Genomic DNA, 15,912 nt, shown 5'->3' with positions numbered 1-15,912 from the left:
ATCCAAGGCCTAATAGATCGCCATCTTATCCGGCAAATTGAGGAAACAATAGTGGACTGTGAAGGGGAACTGTCCTCGATTTCGGGGGCCTCCCTATGTCCAGGCATGAACCCACCATCTCTTCAATCGGGAGTAGTTACCACCACCCCTATATACAGCAGCTTTCCAAGTGGTGAGTCCCCCTTACGAGAGCTGAGGGGACCTGATGATCAGCTAAAGGGTAATGTTCCTTCTACTATAGATTTATCCTTGAAATTATTAACTATTTCCTCAGCTTGTGAAGTTCTCCCTTCGGTTGGGAGTGCTCCTTTGCCTTCTATTTTGTCTTTTGGACATTTGGCTGGTGTTAACTCAGATAGAGAAGTTCCTATCTACTTCTGTGCTGCAATTGTGCAAAATAATTGAAGATACTAGATTTAAATTACAAGAGTATGATGTACAGCTGAAAGCTATGAATGAGTTACTTTCTAATGTGAATGTTGCGCTGGAGGTGGACCTTTGGCTTGGTGCAGGATTGGTACGGCCCTCTGGTCGGACCCAGAGTGCCTGCCACCAGGAGGCGGAGCACACAAAGAGACAAAGGCTAGCTGGAGCTTCGCCAATAGCAATCCGGGGTTTCTGCAGGTTGACCCTTGGGTACCTGGACAGCCTGGACTTAGGTGGGCCTCAGAGGGTCTCCCGGAGAGGTAGCGGAGAGGTGTGCCCACCACGAGCAAAGGTGCATGGCTGTTGAAGTGCGGAGGAGCTAGACTCGCTCAAGGATCACCGGAGACCTCAGGAAGGCAACAGGGAATGAAGGTCCTCCGGGCGAGATAGGCAGCGCCTAGTGGTCTAGTCTGCGTAGGCCGCGGGTAATGTCTGAGCAGGCTGGTCTAGTGGTCACAGGAGGAGCAAACAGAGTATCCGAGTGAAGTGCAAGGGTCAAAGCCAGGGTATCCGTCCAAGAGTGGTCAGCCAAAGCAAGGGTCAGTTCTGATATCAGAGTGTAGTCAAGGCAAGCAAAGGTCAGTTCCAGGCAGCGCTCATTGTGGTCGGGCAAGTAGAGGTCAGTTCCAGGCAGTGGTCAAGCATAGTCAAAAGGCAGGCAGTAGTCAGTTCCAGGCAGCGGTCAAACGTGGTCAGGCAAGCAGAAGTCAGTACCGTGAATCGGTCCGAGAAGGTACTACTAGAGAAGGAACGTGGAGCAGGAACAGAACAGACGCTGGGACACAGAGAGGACCACGGGAACACAGGAACGCAGGAGTACTGGAACAAGACAGGAACACTGGAACAGAGTCTGAATCAAGGAAGCAGGAATACACACGGGAGCGAAGGACGGCAATTAGCTACACCGGAGGTGTCGACCCGATTGCCAAGGCGAGGTTCTGGGGACAGGGCCTTGCCTTAAGTAGGAGCCCTATGTGACATCATCGGGCGGCGACCGAGACAAGCTTCCCACCCTGGGCCCTTTAAATGTCCTGACGTCGGCCATGCACACGCCTAGGGGCGGGGCCAAGGAAGCCGAAGACACGGAGCCCCTACGGAAGCTCCGCTGAGAGGCCTGTGGCATGGAGGAAGCCGGGAAAGGCCCGAGGAGAGCATCGGGGACATCAGGAGCTGGCAGCCGCGGCAAGGGAAGAGCTAGTGGAGGGAAGCACGAGATGAGCAGGCCCGGTCACGGCACCAACGCGGCCGTGACGCGCAACAGTGAAATCCCAACAGAGTATATTACAAGCTACTAATATTACACATATTAAAGATAATATATTAGCTCATACTCAGAGAATTTGGAAAATCTGTTTAGGGGATAAATTTGAGATTTTTAAATTTTCCACAAACTAGACTACTTTCAGCTTTTGAATTATTGAAAAAGGTATTTTATTGTTATCTTAGCGATTCCATAGAATAAATGTCCTCCGTTATCTACTTTATATTATCTTCCAACTGGTAAGAGAGTAGCGGCAGATAAGGAAGATTTAATGGACTCTCTGGTGGTTGAGAGTCCTAACTTTAGGATTTCCTAGAATCATCTATTGATGATATTCCCACTACAGCTATTCTCCTTGTTTCTTTTGCATATGAGCAGGATAAAAATCTTATCTTTTGGAAATTTTGTACTTATAAAGATAGGTTGTTTTGTGGTTAGTGAATAAATGTTTTTCCGGAGGTTTCTAGAGTTACACAAGCCTATCAAAAGCAATTTTTGCAGTTAATAAATAGAAGTATTGAAATGGGAGCTACATTTTTCTTAGATATCCATGTAAATGCTTGATTACATTTCAATGGATGAGATTTGTGTTCACTGACCCTTCATACCATGAAATATTCATTCGGGATAAGACAACTGTTTAAAGGGTTAGGGTAATAAAATAGCAGTGGTACTCCAGTATTTAATTATGTTATATTCATATGTTCTTTTGATCTTGTTATGGTTTTGAGGTGTTTGAGTGGATTCCTGTGTACTGTGGAAGATGACCATGCCCACGGGGAGGAGCCCCATGGGGAGCCACAGTACTGGGCTAGACTCAGGATGCACAAACACAGAGTTTTGTCTTCATTGTACAGCTGATGTATACCACCAGAGGGTGGCAGTAGTGAGATGATCCAGAGGAGCAGTCTAGGGACCCTCAGCAGAGGGAACCCGTTTCACCAAGATGGTATAGGGATTTCCAGGTGTAGGTTTCCCAGCACGGTAGAGCTGTAGATGAGACAGGCTGAGAACTAGATTACTCACTAGATGGTAGCTGTAAGATTGATGATTCCACTAGGCAGAAGTAGATGGTAACAGGCACCGATGCAGGGAGAGCAGGCCTTCGAGGAGCGAGTACCTGATCCCAGTAAGGCACCTGAAAGAAAGCAAAGGGCCCCGAGGAGCGGGTACCCAGGTTAGATGAATACCCCGAAGGGCAGAGAGAGCTTCTAGCGGCAGCACGGAAGCGGCAGAGTAGCTTAGACCGGATGAATCCAATCCTTGCTAACTCAACAAGCTAGCAAACAAGCGAAGGCTAAATACCCGGATGGCGTGATGTCACTCGAGGGTGACACCCCCGAGGTTCCCGCTATGATGTGGATAAAGACGTGGGTGGCGTGCGTGCACGCACCCTAGGAGGCTCTTAGGAGAAACATGGCGTGAAGCTTTGCCATAGCCATTCCGGGGACGCCGGAGAATGTGGCTTGCAGACGCGGTGGTAGCCATATTCCCAAGGCTAGCGGGGAGAGCAGAGAAAAAGGTGAGGCACAAGGGTCGAAGCCATCTGAGACCGACGGACACAACAGATCTCCCCCCATTAATGTGGATTGGAAGACTTATATTATTGAAATATTGAAGAGTTTCTTCTTTTCTTTTTATTTTCCATATTGTTATTTAATTTATTGTTAATGAAATTTCTAATAAAAAATAAATTTAAAAAAAGAAACATGATGGCAGAAAAAGACCATACAGCCCATCTAATCTTCCCATCTCTAGAACTCCTACCACTCTTTCAGAGATCCCCTGTGCTTGTTTCATGCTTTCTTGAATTCAGATAGTGTCCTTATCTCTACCACCTCCATTGGGAGGCTGTTCCATGTATCCATCATCCTTTCTGTAAAGAAATACATCCTTAGATTACTATGTAATCTGCTCCCTTTCACCCTTATCCTATGACCCCTTGTTCCTGAGTTTTCTTTCTGTTGAAACTCATTTTCTGTGCACTGATACCTTTGAGGTATTTAAAAGTCTATATGGTATCTTCCTTATTTTTCCTTTCCTTTAGAATATACATGTTTAGATATTTAAACCTATATCAATAAGCTTAGAATGAAGACCACTGACCATTTTAGTAGCCACTCTCTGGACCAACTCCATTCTTTTTAGATCCTTTTGAAGGTGCAGTTTCCAGTATTATACACAGTATTCCAAATGAGGACTCATCAGAGATTTATACAGGGGCAATATCATCTACTTTCTTCTGCTATCTATTCCTCTTCCTATGCACCCAAGCATCTTTCTGGCTTTTGCCATCACCTTATCCACCGATTTGGCCATCCACCTGCCCCACAGCATCCCTAGAAACTCGGTGGTTTCTAGGGATGCTGCAACCCCCATAAAAAACAGGGGTATACAGTTCCCAGAAATGACACCAGAAACCAAACACAAAGAAACACCACTGGGATCACTCACAGGTCGATACTCTAAGGCCGCGGTAAAAAGAGTGCGGCAGTGCCCAGCACACCCTCGTTCCCCGCACGCACAGTTCTCTTCACCTACCGCTCGATACTCTCTTCTAATTGCATGCAAATGCATGCCGCGTCTGCAAAGTGTTAGGGAAGCGTTAGGCCCGCGCAACCCATTTTACTGTATAGAGCGCCTATACAGTAACCTGGGTGCCCGGGCCTAATGCTTCACGGCCACGCTGGTATCTGTCATTTCAAATGTCATTTGAAATGACAGATACCAGGAAGTCGGGATTGCCGTCCCCTCTCCCCTCCTCCCGAGCAAAAAAAAAGTGAAAAAAAAGTTGCGAGAGAGAGAGGGGAGAGGACGGCAATCCTATGCTTGGCGACTTACTTTTGCAGCCCCCCTCCGGACATCGTGGCTTCCCCCGTGCCAGTTCCCCTTCCCCTCCTCCCGAAGCAGGGCACGAAAAGCGCGAAGCGACTTACTTTTGCAGCCCCCTCCGGACATCGGACGACCTCTCCTGCCTCCAGCTGCTCGCGAAGATGGACGCCTGCACAGCTGCTGAAGACGTGACGTCACGACGTTTGGCATCAGGCATGTGACGTCACGTCTTCAGCGGCCGTGCAGGAGTCCGCGAGCAGCAGGAGAGGTCGTCCGATGTCCGGAAGGTGCTGCAAAAGGTGAGTCGCTTCGTCGCTTTACACTGCTAGTCCCTTCTTCTCTCCTCCCGAAGCAGGGCGCGAAAAGCAGCCTTGCTCCGGGAGGAGGGAAGAAGAGACTGGCAGTGTAGAGCGGCGAAGCGACTCACCTTTTGCAGCACCTTCCGGACATCGGACAACCTCTCCTGCCTCCAGCTGCTCGCGAAGATGGCGCCTGCACGGCCGCTGAAGACGTGACGTCACATGACTGACGCCAAACGTCGTGAAGTCATGTCTTCAGCGGCCGTGCAGGCGTCCATCTTCGCAAGCAGCTGGAGGCAGGAGGAGGTCGTCCGATGTCCGGAAGGTGCTGCAAAAAGTAAGTCGCTTCGCCGCTTTACACTGCCAGTCCCTTCTTCCCTCCTCCCGGAGCAAGGCTGCTTTTCGCGCCCTGCTTCGGAGGAGGGGAGGGGGAACTAGCACAGGGGAAGCCACGATGTCCGGAGGAGGGGGGCTGCAAAAGTAAGTCGCCGAGCGTAGGATTGCCGTCCTCTTCCCCTCTCTCGCAACTTTTTTTTTCACTTTTTTTTTTCTTCGGGAGGAGGGGGGAGGACTGGGGCTGCCCCAGTCCTCCCCCTCCTCCCGGCCAGGGCAGGTGAGAGGGGGCTGGGGGAAAGCTTGCCGCCTACCCTTACCCCTGCCTCTAATGCAGGGGTAGGGGTAGGGGTAGGCGGTAAGTTAGCAGGTTAAACGCGGGGCAAAATGGCAGCGATAGTCGGGGCGCGCATTACAGTATCGGAGGGGAATAGCTAATTCCTTCATTATACAGCTAATTCGTTCATTTACATATCATATACATGCTGCGTGCGGAAAGGGTTATGCGTCTGTTTTAAGAAGCGCTAAGGACGCGTGAAACTGGAGACTGTATCGCTGGATCGCCTTACGCGTCCGAATTGTGCGCTCCCAGCACGTTACAGATGGGGAAATCTTCAACCGCACGTTACAGTATCGACCTGTCAGTGACTTACTTCTGTGGGTCCCTGATCAGTCACAAACACAGAGTTAACAAACTAAGGCCTGGATTTTCCATTCTCGCAGAGAATGGTGAATCCCGCCGGTAACGGGGGGGTGGGGGGGTGAAGGGCCTGTGAAAGCCGGCAGGACCACACCACCATGGTGTTATCGTTGCCGGCTTTCACACCCAGTAGCGCCACCATGAAAGGTGGTGCTATTGGGTGTGCTACTGGCAGTGATAACATGGCTTACCTTATCGCAGTCAGCGAAGATACCACCGCGTCTGCTTCCTCGCTGCCCCGACTCCTCCCCTCCCCGCCCCGACTCCTCCCCTCCCCGCCCCGACTCCACCCCCCGCTTGCTATCGCACGCGAAAAGGGACTTTTCGCGTGCGATACGGATAGAAAATAACCCCCTTAGGGCTCTCATATATACAAACTGGGAGATAAGTCTTAGTTTCAGGAAGTAAGTTATTAAGATTCCAATTGCAAACAACCAGCAGGGAAAGCAACAAGTATTTATAAAGTTAACTCTACCTAATTAAACCTGACTGTAATTAGTTAGTACCCAGGAAAGCTTGATAGTCTGTTCACAGGAGACTGATTAAGGAGCCCAGGATATTGGCTCCCTAAACAATAATACTTCATAATATTAACAATTTATAAAACATCACAATGTTACAACTTTCTGCAGGTAATGAAAGAAACTGGCAGTCCAAACCTCATTTTGGAATTATGCAGCCCAGTTAACCAGTTTGTATTTCCTTAGTGAAAGTGAGAGATGTAATTGACTGCATTAGATATTTTGTATTTAACTATACTATTAGATGTATTTTTTTTAATTGATGCATTATACTATTCTGATTGTAGTTTTTAAAAATTGTGACTTGTTTTGAGTCCCTTTTTTAGGAGAGGAAGGCAGTATAAAAGCTTGAAATAAAAATCTAACCCCAGCCAGCATAGGAGTTTGTAAGGGAATGCAGATCCCATGACATAACAGGGAATCATAATAACACATAAAACTCATTTTGCCACACCTCTCCTTCTCAGATGTAAAGTTTGAATCATGAGCTAAGGACAGCCCCTTTTTGGTCTTTTGGCTGAACGTGAGAACCTGAATAAAAAGGGAAGTTAACACCTACCCTCTGAACACTACTGGGGAACGTGAAACTATCTGGACCCTGACCGAACTGGGAGGATTAAATTTCCCATTAAAAAAGATGTCACTGGGGGCGCTGTTGAGCCACGACACAAGATGGCCACATAGTTCCCTCGCTCTGTGATCCCTGCTAGCTATAAAGACAAAATTAGTAGTGAAATTTAATTCTAACTACCCAAAACAACTGAAACAACTGCAAGAATGACCAAGGATGACTTCCCATAAGAGAACGATGGACTTAAAGCAGTTCTCTTTCAGCAAACATGCAGAGGAGCTCCTAACAGATGAAGCCGAGAAGGCCACGCAGCCTGCAGACCACGCGGATTCTGAGGCGGGCTCGAGCGAATCCCCGGCCGGTAGGCCAGATCAGAATATGGATGGCATTTATCCGGACCTCCCGACGCAGTCCGAAATTAGACTGTGTTTTATGGAACTCCGTGAAGATCTTAAGACCCATAAAGCTGAATTAATAGCGTCTATAGCAGACATGAAGGAAGACATTAACTCCATGGGACGCAGGGTGGATGAGCTCGATGTACGGGCCGATAATCAGAGCCATTTGATTGAAACATTAACAAATCAAAATAAGCAATTCACCTCTGCATTGGAAGCCCTCACTGAAAAGGTCGAGGATATTGAAAATAGGATGAAACGCACGAACATACGGATCCGGGGTGTGCCAGAGATGGCGCAATTTCAGGATTGCATGATCACAGTCACCTCACTATGTACTCATTTGCTTAATAATAATACCACAGCATCAGTGAACAGCACAGAAGAAATTAAGATTGATTTGGACCGAGCACATCGTGCCCTGGGTCCTAGAAGAGACAATGGCCCTTGGGACATAATTTCAAAATTTCATCACTTTAAAGCTAAGGAAGCGGTCATTAAGGCAGCGCGTGCTAAGCCAGATTGGATTTGGCAGGACATTCAAGTGTCCATTTACAACCACCTGGCACCATCGACCTTACAGAAGAGATACCAATTACGGGAAGTGACCACGGCCTTGAGAAACGCAGAGATCCGCTATCATTGGGCGTTTCCTTTTGCCCTCATATTTCATAGCAACGGCATCTCTTACCGCATGAAGACCTTGGCAGGCGCTGCCGAATGCTTTCAGCAGGTGGGAATTGAGGCCACCTTTGTCTCGCAGGTTAAACCTGCATCTGCGATTCCACACGAGGTGATTCCAAGATGGCGCCGTCCGGTTCCAGGGAAAGGACAACTCCGCAGACAGCGATCTCAAGTTGGAGAGCAACATGCTGAGGAGGAATGAATTTTTCATGTTCTGCATTTAAATTTATCTCCCATTGGGACCAGAACTGTGTGTCAGACTTTGGTAGGAAAAGATGCGATCTTGAAGGTAGAAAACAGTGTTACAGATATCACTTATAACTGAAAATTGTTCATGTTCAATTTTTGCCGTTATCTATGTTATCTCAACAGAGGGGAGAGCGGGATGACTACGGTCAGTGAGTGGTAATACAGGAACCCCCAGATTCTAGACTTGCTTAGGGTTGGCGAGTCATATTTCCATGGGGTTTAAGGGGTGGCGGGGGTCATGTTTGTTTGTTTTCCTTTTTTTTTCTTTCTCACAGATTTATGAGTTTCTGGTTCTGATTCAGGTGGGGTGGGTTATGTGTATGGATGGATGGGAAGTCCTTTTTTCCGGCGCTGTGATTTTACTATCACTAAGGGTCATACCTCTTTAACTATGAAATATGGTTAAAGTTATTTCTCTTAACGTAAGAGGGCTTAATACTTATAGGAAGCGCTTTCTCCTTCGAAGGGAACTCCAGCATCTTAAGGCTGACATTGCATTTATTCAAGAAACACATCTCAAACGTAAACACCATTGTTTATTAGCCTTTAGAGAATACCCTCAAATCTTCCTAGCAGCTAGCGGGAGCACTAACAAATATGCGGGTACTGGCATACTCCTTGCTGCTCAGCTGGTCTTTGACCTTCTGGTCCAAGTTTTGGACCCTTCAGGCAGGTATGTCCTGTTAAAAATTCAGATAGGAGATCAAATATACACACTGGTCTCAGTATATGTCCCCAATCGAGACCAGGAAGCTTTCCTGGAGGACCTTCAGAATATTCTGTCAAAGCATGCAGAAGGAGCCTTAATTGTGGGTGGAGATTTCAATATCTCAGTATGTCAGGCCATTGATACCTCAAGTGGTCAGGCATTTGCAGCACAACCTAGCCACATTAAGTTGAAAGGCCTTATGGAGGATTGACAGCTAGTTGATGTATGGAGGAATCGATACCCGCACTCCCGCTCGTATACCTTTTATTCAGCACCTCATTCTAGCTATTCGCGAATTGATTATTTGCTGGTTGATAAACTTCTCTGTAATCAGGTTCAAAGAGTTAATATAGAGGCTATCACATGGTCAGACCATGCTCCAGTTAGTTTAGAGGTGGAGATGGGAGTAAGAGATTTAGGTGATCGTTTTTGGAAGTTAAATGAGTCACTACTACAGGACGATCAATTCACTAGCTCATTGGAGTCCCAGATACAAGAATATTTTGTTCTCAATGATGATCCTCACATCACGCCCAGTAACCTTGGAATTGCTCCAAGGCTGTAGTAAGGGGCTTATTAATATCAAGAGCCACAGCGTGCAAATGCCTTCAAAATCAGTGAAGAACGGCGTTGATGGTCCAGATTACCGCTCTAACCAGGGAGCATATGAGAACGCAGTCCAACCGTTGTTATACTAAGCTTTTAGCATGTAAATCTGATTTACTCCAATTGGGTAACCAAGCCCTATTAAATGCCATGAATCTTACTAGGCAATCCTATTATGAGGGGGGGGGGGGGGATAAAGCGGGCCATTTACTTGCTAGACAACTTTGCGCTAGGATGTCACAGAACAATGTGTCCAAGTTCAAGGGACCCAATGGTGTCATGATCACGGACTCTTCAGGTATCTGGGAGGCTTTTTCCCAATTCTATAAACAACTCTACAGCAAAGCATGAGAACATCCTTCATACCCATATACAGGACTATTTGCAATCGGTAACCTTGCCCAGCCTTACACCGGAGCAATGCCAGGTTCTGGAGTCCCCAATCACTGCTGGCGAAGTACATTTTGTTATTAGGTCACTAAAGCAGGGCAAGTCTCCTGGGCTGGATGGCTTATCGGGGGCTTATTATAAAAAATCTGCACACACATTGGCTGAGCCCCTAGTCCAATACTTTAACAGCCTCCGCTTTGATGGAACGATAGACGTACAAGCCAATGTGGCAGGTATTACTGTCCTTGCCAAACCGGGGAGGGACCCTATGCTTTGTAGCTCATTTAGGCCTATATCTTTAATAAATGTTGATCTTAAAATACTAGCTAGGCTACTAGCCTTAAGGCTTAATAAGTTCCTACCAAACTTAGTACACTCCGACCAGGTGGGCTTTGTGCCTCAGCACATGGCTGCTGACAACATCCGTAAGGTGGTTGAGAGGGGAGCATGAGCCAGCAGTGCTATTATCTATAGATGCTGAAAAAGCATTTGATCTGGTTCACTGGCCATTCCTGTTCCTCACTCTGCAAAAGATGACATGTGGTCCTTTTTTTATCCAATGGATACAAAAACTGTATAGTCATCCTCAAGCTAGGGTTAAGGTTAATAATGGATATGGGCAGGCATTTGATATTGGCCGAGGCACTAGGCAGGGGTATCCTCTGTCCCCCTTGCTTTTTGCCCTATATTTAGAACCCATAACCTCTCAAATACGAGCCACCCCCAATATCTGAGGGGTCTCCATGGGCGATAAACAATATAAATTATCATTATTTGCGGATGATGTCCTTCTCATGCTGACTGACCCTATTGGTTCTCTCAAAGGGGTGATGAGGGAATTGAATGGGTTTGGACAGGTATCCGGTCTCAAGGTGAACTTAGACAAATCAGAGCTTCTCAATGTTACCTTAGCTCCATTGGACGTCACAGCCATTGGACAACAATTTCCTTTTAAGTGGGCGAAATCCTCAATTAAATATCTGGGAGTGCGTATATCAGCGAACCTATCTGAGATATATGCTCTCAACTACACCCCTCTCCTTCAAAAAATTACTGTTGATCTGAGCCGATGGAACAAGGAAGCATTCTCCTGGCTGGGGCAGATAGCCATTATTAAAATGTCATTGCTCCCTAAGTTTCTGTATTTGTTTACCTCACTACCGATTTTCATTTCAACAGCTATTCTGCGCTCTTGGCAGAAGAAAATTTTTGATTTCATATGGAGACGGAGGCCTCCCAGATTAGCTAGACAGGTACTTTATTTACCTAAACTACTGGGAGGCATGGCGGTGCTTCTCAGTTGAGGGCGATGTTAGATTTTCATCGTATTAAAACACCAAAGCAATGGGTGCAAATTGAACAGCATATAGTGAGCCCTATGGAACTGACAGCTATGCTGTGGCAACCAAGAAACACATGGCGCCTGGTCCGCAAAATACCAGGGTCACTGAATGTTAAATTACGCATGTGGACCAGTCATAGACAAAAGACTGGTTGGGAAATATAAATATTTTTATCAGTCTTCTATATTGAATACCAACCAGTTAGAGATGGGCTATCAGACTAGGAGGTTAGCTGTCTGGAAGGAGTTGGGCCTTACTACCCTTGGACACTTTTAAACCTGGGCACTATCATTCCAAGGGATGATTTGTTCGCAAAATTTTCACTGGACCACCGAGATTTCTTAGCTTATGCTCAAGTCACTCATTTTGTGCGAAGTTTACAATGGGATCAGTCACTGGGTCCGGGACACTCAATGCTAGAAACTTATCTTCAGCATTGTGATGGCCTTACAGGTGCAGTTTCTAAATTATACCAGTTATTGATACCGCCACAAAACGAGCCTTGCCGGTTCATATCCCATTGGGAAGCAGATCTGGGTAAAACCTTGGGTAACAAATCGTGGGAAGCAATATTATTAAGGGTGAGACGCAGTTCTATTTCAGCCTGACTACAAGGCTTTAAGATGATATATAGGTGGTATGTAACCCCTGTTAAGCTCCATCGGTATTATCCTAACATCCCAGACACTTGCTAGCGCAATTGTGGAGCACGAGGCACTTACTTACATATTTGGTGGGATTGCCCTCGGATTGTGCTTTTTTGGGCTGCTATCTTTGAATGGCTCAGTAAGCTTCTTAAATGTCCTTTGGTACCATCTATAGAGGTTGCACTGTTGAATATATCTCCTGATAATATGTGTGAACCTTATCATAGATTTTGTGTTCATGTATTCATAGCTGCCCGCACATTAGTTGCTTCACATTGGAAGACGAATCAACTGCCCCAACTTAAAGATGTAATTGCCCGCCTCCACACGTACCATACATTAGCTTCCTTAACTGCAGTAAGAAATCGAAAGTTGGCCTCATTTCAAAAGATTTGGCAACCTTTCTCAGATTATATAGTGCAACAGTGATGCTTCCCATACATGACTCACATTTGAATTGGTTCCATATCTCAATTAGTAATGCTGTATTTTGATTTTCCTTTATTCAATCTTTTTCATTCATACAGACTCGTTACCACTTTATGTATCAGGTATAATGATTATCTATCCGGAAAAGTTATGAATCTGTGCTATAATGCTGCTTAAGTAGTTGCCGCTACGAGATGGGGGGGAGGGAGGGGTGTTTATTACTTATATACATACATATAAATGTTGGTCAGGTATTGGTTGTATGGGACATGTTAGATGTGTAAAGGCTCTTGCCCTGTTTTACAAATGGCTGCTAGCTAATTTGTTTCAACAGTCTGGGTTGAGATGTCTTATACAAGTATCATGTGTTAACTATGTTCTATTGCCATGTATGTTAAATTCAATAAACTTTAAATTTAAAAAGAAAATGTCACTAGGATCCATAACACTGGTCTTCAAGGACTACAAAGAAATCTGGTTTTTTTTTTTGGTTTTTTTTAGCAACACCAAGCTATGCAAATTAGCCTCGCTCTCAGACCAAATGTATGCAAATACATCAGGCACATCTTGAAACTCAGACCTGTTTGTAAGCCTGATCAGAACTGTACACTTCTGGTTTACCTGCTCAGCAATCTCCTGCCTCTTCAACTCCAGCATTTTTTGCTGCTCATTCGTATGGTCTATGATGTTCTTTCCACCAATCAGAAGTTTGCTTTCCATAGCCTGATGGAAGGAAATAAATAAATAATCAAGTTAGAAATTTTGGGGAGAAATAAGAAGTGGATGCAATGATGAGTGGTGTTTGAAGTAAAAAAAATGGTGGTAAATAATAATGATAATGCATTTTGGTGGTTATAAAGAACCACATGGTGCACATTGCACTTTAAAGCAAGCAAGGTGAAGAGGAATTAGTTTATGTAAAACATTAAATAAATCCATTGTTTTATCAAAACAAAATGACAGCCAAAAAATCTGCCATACTCCGAAAGATATGACTTCTTGTGACCTAAGCATAAAATTCCAACAAATTTCCATTATAAATTTGAGTTGGACAGTTCTGGTCCTAGAGCGCTGCAAATAGGACTTGTTTTTAATCATACCCTAAAATATGCAAATTAAATTAGAACACTGTATATAAATAATTTTACAATTATACCCTTGTGAATATCCCCCAAACTAGACCTGACTGTAGTCCAATGGTGTTCAACTCTAGTCATCATGGCCTCTTAACAAGTCTGGTTCTCAGGATAACTGACGTATGCAAATTAACCATGTTTTGGTTTAAGGCACTGATTCACTAAGGCTTTTCTCCTATCCTCTATGGGAAAAGATCTTCATGAATCAGGCTGCAAGTTTATGCAATTATATTCCAGGCATATTCATTGTGTTATTTTTAGGAGAACTATAAGGACCAACGCTGAGAACCACTGTTATAGTCTAGAATCTATATGGAACATAAGTACACAATTTCAAATTGACTACACTTTCTGGGGGTTTCACATGCAGCAAAACAGAGGCTACTGTTGCAATTTGCAAAACGGTATCCAATTTCTGCGAATGTTCTTCCAAAATGGGAAGTGAAGAATTTGAGAACAGGAATTACTGTAGTCAACTTATTATACATGACATTGTTAACATATATAAATATAATGAGTATAGTGCTTCTAGACTTACAATTTTCTTGCACTGATCCTTGTGGAATTCCAATATTGTAGTGCTGTTTGTCATCACCTAACAATATCTGTTCCTCAAGCAAAGTGCAGATGGCAGAGACAACTTATAGCAGCTTACAACATCAAGGACAACTGCGGGGTGGAAACTTTTAAACAGGCGGGTGGGCGCACATGTGCGCGCGTTCATCAACCTGTGCCCAGGGACATGGCCATTTTATAACATATGCATGTGCATATTATAAAATAGCCTAACCTCGCACACATATGCGCTCAGTTTTAAATGGGTGTGTGCCTGTGCACACAAATGCAGCTTCTACCACGTAAGTGGGGGGATTTTAAAAGGCACGCGGACCGACGCCATTACCAGTTTTCCCAGTTTGTTCCCAGTTTGCCCAGGTAAGGAATAGGACTTCAAACCTCCCCCTAGTTTAATTTCCTCCCTTTCCCCCCGTTAGCCCTGACCCTTAAAACCCCGCCAATCTGCCTATTTCTCTTTATTTTATTACTTACATATCATGCATAACAGAAGGGGACCCCGGCGGCATGCACCTGTGCGCGTAAGTATTTATGCACAAATTTCTATTTTAAATTCAAACCCACCCCTTTTTTTTAACTTTTCATATTTGTGTGTAGCGACAAGAATGCGTGTACGTGGGTGATTTTTTAAAATCCACTTGAAGCGTGCCATATTTCCCGGTTTTGGTTCATGCCGGGCTTTTAAAAGTCACTTTAGAGGAACAAACTGCATCCCACTTAGGGAAGGTCCTATCTCTCAGCCTATTGAGCTCTCAAGTCTATCCCATGATCCACCTTTTTTTCTGAAGTCCAAAAATTGTAATACCTCAGAAATGTTACTATTTTGTTAAATTCCATGGCGGAAGTACTGTCTATTTGAGCAAAGAACTATAAATCTGTACAATTTTGGGGAACTGTGCAATCTAATCCCTGGTTTTCCTCTGACCGTGTGACCTTGGTCATTTTATCTACTTGCGTATCACTTTTACCCAGCTGTGCTTAGATACCACTACTACTATTACTTCTCATCAGTTGTCCCTGCTGTATTCATGCACATACCAATGTGATGCCTGCAGGGGATTTATACAAGGATCAGCATGGCAATGCCCTGATTTATTCCAATTCATAATGGTGGGAGCAGCTAATTGGAAGGAGATGTAGAATCTTTAAATATTAACATTTCCTCAGAAACAAAATAAATATTAAACAAATAAAAAAAGAATGCCATGTATTTTAACTGCCTACTATAATATATTTTAAAACTTGCTCATGAGTACTGCGGCATTTAAAGACACTTCCACCTACTCAACTAATTATGAATCAAAGTGACCAGACTGGGTCAGACCTAGTATCCTGTTTCCAACAGTGGTCAGGCCAGGTCCCGAGTGCCTGCCAGGATGTCAGACAGTAGATAGGTTCCATGCTGATTATATCCAGGAATGAGCACTGGCTTTCCCCAAGTCTACCTGGTTAATAATGGTTTATGGACTTTTCCTTCAGGAACTTGTCCAAAACTTGCTAACTGCTTTTATCTTTCAGCAATGAATTTCAGAGCTTAATTGGGCATTGAGTGAAAACACTCATGGAGTGTCCCCTAGTATTTTTTAATGAGTAAATAACCAATTTGCATTTACCTCTTCCACTCTACTCATTGTTTTATAGACCTCTATCATATTTCCCCTCATCATATCTCCCCTTCCATTTCTTCTCCAGTTGAACAGCTCTAACCTCTTTAGCCTTTCCTTATAGGAGAGCTGTTCCATCCCCTTTATAATTTTGGTTGTCCTTCTCCGTACCTTTTCTAGTTATACTATATCTTTTTTGAG

The 15,912-nt window shown here is 44.7% G+C and overlaps 1 protein-coding gene across 2 annotated transcripts in view; it reads right to left on the bottom strand.

The window, feature by feature from the left end:
* KIF3C (kinesin family member 3C) overlaps window positions 1–15,912 on the bottom strand; it is a 211,170-nt gene that overhangs the window by 80,201 nt on the left and 115,057 nt on the right. For both annotated transcript variants that reach the window (XM_029596276.1, XM_029596275.1), the window contains exon 2: window positions 13,020–13,121. In XM_029596276.1, the coding sequence (XP_029452136.1) occupies window positions 13,020–13,121 (102 nt within the window). The remainder of the gene's footprint in view (window positions 1–13,019; window positions 13,122–15,912) is intronic.

The sequence above is a fragment of the Rhinatrema bivittatum genome, chromosome 3 (assembly GCF_901001135.1).
Source record: "Rhinatrema bivittatum chromosome 3, aRhiBiv1.1, whole genome shotgun sequence".
Lineage (NCBI taxonomy): Eukaryota > Metazoa > Chordata > Amphibia > Gymnophiona > Rhinatrematidae > Rhinatrema > Rhinatrema bivittatum.
This window is presented reverse-complemented; position numbering and strand designations above follow the sequence as displayed.